Below are 4,873 nucleotides of genomic sequence, written 5' to 3' on the forward strand. Positions count from 1 at the left end.
AATAAAATTTTAGCCGCTATATAACTAAGATGCGCACAGCCGCTATCTAAGAAACATGAACCCGGTATATGAGACATAAAATACGGAAATGTCTAATCAAATAAAAACACTTCTCCTCTGCTCAGATTATGCTGCTTAGGCTTAAACGCGGAGTCTAAACTGCTATCCAAATCGAGCAAAGATCTCATGGCGCTCCGTCACGTTCATCTCATCTGTTTTCTTTTTTAACGCAAATTTTATGTCGGGTTCAGGTCTTGAATGACAGATGGGAGTAAATTTACAGCAGTATGAGCTATCACACAGCTCCTTAGCCAAGTAACTCTCTGTTCTTACACCTCGAAACATGCCACAAAAAGGCGTTAACTCTTGAATCGTATTATTGATATGTACACGCTTCTGAAGAATCACAATGCTCATAACCACTTGCTGATATTATTTCACACTGTAGTTCTTCCCTCCTTGGCATCCTTGTACAGCTGATCAATGCGATCCTGCGAAAAGTTTTCTTCCTTTTATGAATAAAACTATGAACATTATCGCATTCTTAACGAAATCATCAGAACAGAGTGAAGAAAGAGACGTTCCCTCAAACCTTGTAATATTTGAGCAGCTGGGGTCTCTTGAGCTTAAAAGTTGGTGTGATCAGGTTCTTCTCTATGCTGAATGGTACCGGCTCTAGGTGAACTGCCTTCAGCATCTCAAAGCCTCTCAACTGCAAGCATGGCACAAGATTGTTATTTTTCTGTTCTGAAGAACTGAGCATTAAACATGAAAGTTGGCTACATATGATCGCTCGGATATCGAGTATCGACTTACCCCGAGTTTCTTTCCAGTTTTGTTCAGCTCATCCTGAATGTACGCTCTTGCTTTCGGATCATTGCACAGCTCTGCAAAGTCACCGGGCTTCTTGTTTGCTGCCGCCCATTCCTCAAGAGCTTGCCTCTCAGGGACAACCACAGCAACAAGGAATGACTCGAAGCTGTTCCCATAGACCCAAACCTGGTTCAGAGAGGAGCCAGCCTCAAGGTTAGTTGAATCGGAGCATAATTACGTGCTCAAGTACTTTGGTTTAGTTTTTGTTGGCTTCAATTGGCGTACCGATGCGACGAGACGGGACTGTGTGTATGCGCTTTCCAGGACCGCAACTGCTACATACTCTCCCTGGGATAGCTTGAAGATGTTCTTCTTTCTGTCGATGATCTTCATCGTCCCATCGGGTTGCCACTCTCCAATATCACCTGCATACATAATTAAGGTGATGGCAAGTTTCTGACAAATTAATCACCTTCACTAACTGATCATTCAGTAAGCTAGAAGGAAGTGAGAAATAATTCTGCACCTGTATGGAACCAGCCATCTGAGAACACTTCTTCAGTGAGGTCAGGGCGCTTGTAGTACCCAGAGAACAAGGTGTGGTCCCTCAAGCAGATCTCACCCCGGGGCGTGTCTGATAGCGCGCCGTAGCCCATTTCAGGGACGGCATATTGCCATCCATAAGAACCGAACTGAATCGTGCTAAAATGCTAATATGGTCTGAAGCTCTTACCATATCCTTGTACAAAGACACTGCAGCTGGTTACCCGCATGAACTCTTCGATTTGCCTTGGCAAAGGTGCTGCTCCTGCTAGCATGAGATGTATACGGCCTTCAAGTCCTTCCTTTAGCTGTTCCAGCAACAATAAATCACGAAAAAGGTGAGATACTCTGTTTATAAAAACTTTCTGCATGAGTCACAACAATGGACGTCTTCCCAACGTTGCTGCTTGCAATTTCTGTGTGAATCACAATGACTGATTGACAGGTCATGTATTCATAGATAAACACACAATCCATCTGAGTTGTGTTGCGGAGTTGAAGCTCGCAGACGTGGCCAGTCCGGTTGCTGCACCGGACGCCTCTCCACCGGCAACAGTCCTGCTCACGGTCATCTCGCCGCCATGAGTTGAGGCGGCCTGCCTGGTCGCTGGCGATACCTTGCTTGAAGGCCAGCAAGGCGTCCCTCTCGCGCGGTATGCACAATCCGTCGCCGGCCGCGTTGCCCGGCATGATTTGCAGGAGCGAGTGAACGGCGGTTGTGAGGATGACGAGCACGACGAGGCACCGGTGCAAGAAGCTGGCGGCGGTGGCGGTAGCCATACTGGTGGACGCGTTCCCGTGCAGTTATTCTTCAGTACATGCGCGCTTGACTTACTCTGTCTATCCTGCATGTGCGGTCTGGCGGAGCAAGTCGCCTCGATGCTTTCTATTTATACACCGTATTTGCCGTAAGGGATACTAGGATATCTATCAAAAGCAATGTACGTGACACTACCACAATTTCATAACATAGAGCCTAACGAATCATGAGGATTAAAACTTCGGAATTGCTAAACATCGTTCGAATGATTTTTGGGGCTGAAATAATGTGAATTTTGTATCGTGAGACGCGCTTGAAGATTCGTGGTCTGACCTTTTTCTCCAGGGAGGTTTGCAACTCCGGCTATCTCGGTTTAGGTAAGGGTCAGGGGTCAGGATTTTTGGGGATTTGGTGGCCGCTGCTGTGGAAGTTGTTAGAATTTGGCTTATTAAGAGATCTAATTTTGAAAATTCCAAAGCTATTTCTCTTTCTATTTGTGTCAGCCATAAGTGAAATTAATGAGGTTAATTGTTTTTTATTTCAGTGGTCTCTAGTGCTATTTGTAGCTGTTTATTAAGTGGTTACTAGTGATGTTTATGGCTGTTTATTGAGGATAATTACAGCCATTACTGGTAAGGTACCGCTGCCTATATAAGTCCTGGAGATGTCCTGGCACGTAGAGTTTTTTGTGAGGCAACAAGGCAGCGAGCAAATCAATCCTATTCATCTTTCTCTCATCAAAATTTGCTATGTTTTTTGTTGAGCTACTGAACCTCGCCGACCCTCTCCTTGGTGTGCACCGAGGTTGAGGGTGAGTGGTATCTCTGAACCGTTGCTGTCGTGAAGCCTGTACGAGGGGTGGCAATGAGGTTTCTGGACAGCGCAACTGTACGACTGCTCGTGCACTGCCACTTCGACTTTACTTTGACTACATCTAAGGAGTTGCTTCCTCGACATTGATCAGATCACCCTTGCGGAAGCTCGACTTCATCAACCCAACAACTTCCTCTTCGGTCTGCATGACTACAAGTCGTAACTGTATCTAGTCGTTTTATTCATCAATCTTGACTATGAGTTCATGTCATTCTTATCGATTATGTGTTATAGCATGCTGCTAGCGGTAGATCACTTTGCATTAGTAAACAACTATGAATTATGCCTCCGAGTAGAATATGATAAAATTAGAATAATTCGTATATTTCCAACAGAAGTTGGATAATCTAGCGATGGTGGAAGGCAGCGCGTGGGATGGCGAGGCAGCAGGGGCACCACCCACCACAGTCACAGAGGATCGCCAATGGGTGAGGTTGACGGCAGAAGCAAAACAGTGGAGGTGTTGGGAAACGGGTACGCTACGCTAGCGTAAAACAAAAGTTCTATCATGTTCATCTAGGAAACCATGTGAGTAGGTGATCATGTATCGTTATCCCTAGATGCACATTGCAGCGAAAAAAGAGTTGGAGAAGGCCGGTCTAACGTCGTGCGCATTAGTGTAGAGAAAGTAGTCAATCTCGTTACAAACTGATCAGCTCCTCCTCGCGTCCTTGTCGCCGATCACTACAGCAACAACAGCAGCAGCAGTAGCAACGCCACAACGATATCCACATGTCCAGGGGTGGAACACTGTACGCTGGTGTGATGGCACCGTGCACCTAGCTAGGGATTTGTGGGGAGGTCACGTGGAGACGGCTAGAGTTTCGGGGTGATGGAATTTGTTTCGCCCATAGCCCCGCGACTTCACTTATATAGACCCCACTAATAGACTGCCATATGTTGGAAGTCTATTATAGTTCTAATCCCTCGTATATCATTATCCGCAAGGCTCACACACGGATCCAATCTGAATTAAAGATTACCTTAGGATATACCGTCAACAGGAGGCCATGTAGTGGATTGGGACTGGAGTGGATCGATCTGCTTGTGGAAGACAATGACTTATACAAGGTTGAGCCAGATGAATGAATTTGCGGTGAAAAAAATCCTACGAATGTTAACTAGAAAATCTGTACAAACATTTTTGTTCACAAGGGTGTAAAAAACTTCTATATAGAAAGTGTAACAAGAAGTTGGACTTGCGATTTTGGCACTGCACTGCAAAAAACGTCTATAAGGACTGGTGATAGTCTAAGAGGGAGAGTGAATTAGGGTTTCTAAAATTAATTAGCTTAAATCAATAAGATAAATCTAAATCAATTTCTATCTAATTATAATTTAGATTTATTTAGTGCGGCACTCCATTGTAATAAGTTTTCACCCTAGGTTCCAATCCTACAGCTACACATAGCAATTCTAGAAAAGGTAAATGTGAAAATTAAATGATGCAATAAATAAGTGCAAAATATAAATGAGTTAGAGAGCGCAAACTTAGCATGATGATTTTTTCCCTTGATATCGGTTTTGCCGCTCACCTCTAATCCACGTTGGAGTCTCTCACAAGTGCCAAGCTCCCTGCTCGGCTACTCCAATGATTCTAGCCGTTAGAGCTCCCCTCACGCCAGTGGGTCTCCTACTAGGTCCCACCCCTGATTCCCACTGCTTGTCTTCACTATGGTAGTGCTTCACCACTCTGGCACAGGCCACTCCTTCTTCTTACAAAGCTTGCGACCGCTCCACAAACTCAATTGGAGGGTCTCACAAGAATATACCGCTACCAAACCGTCTAGGTACCAGCAAGCACCAAGAGTAATAAGTGTGGATCACTCACTTGATTCATTCTATTCTAATTACCTAGCTAGATTCAGACTAGACCTAAACTAA

At 44.8% G+C, this 4,873-nt stretch overlaps 1 protein-coding gene across 1 annotated transcript; it reads right to left on the reverse strand.

Moving 5' to 3' along the window:
* Window positions 1-267: 267 nt before the first annotated feature.
* LOC133900735 (probable CoA ligase CCL6) lies at window positions 268-3,392 on the reverse strand. The gene is made up of 6 exons (XM_062341959.1): window positions 1,547-3,392; window positions 1,340-1,447; window positions 1,099-1,238; window positions 817-999; window positions 593-712; window positions 268-491 (listed from the first exon to the last, which is right to left on the reverse strand). Exons 1-6 carry the CDS (start codon window positions 1,725-1,727, stop codon window positions 438-440), a joined length of 786 nt encoding a protein of 261 aa, XP_062197943.1. The 5' UTR covers window positions 1,728-3,392; the 3' UTR covers window positions 268-437.
* Between the last annotated feature and the right edge of the window lie 1,481 nt (window positions 3,393-4,873).

The sequence above is a fragment of the Phragmites australis genome, chromosome 19 (assembly GCF_958298935.1).
Source record: "Phragmites australis chromosome 19, lpPhrAust1.1, whole genome shotgun sequence".
NCBI classification, from domain to species: domain Eukaryota; kingdom Viridiplantae; phylum Streptophyta; class Magnoliopsida; order Poales; family Poaceae; genus Phragmites; species Phragmites australis.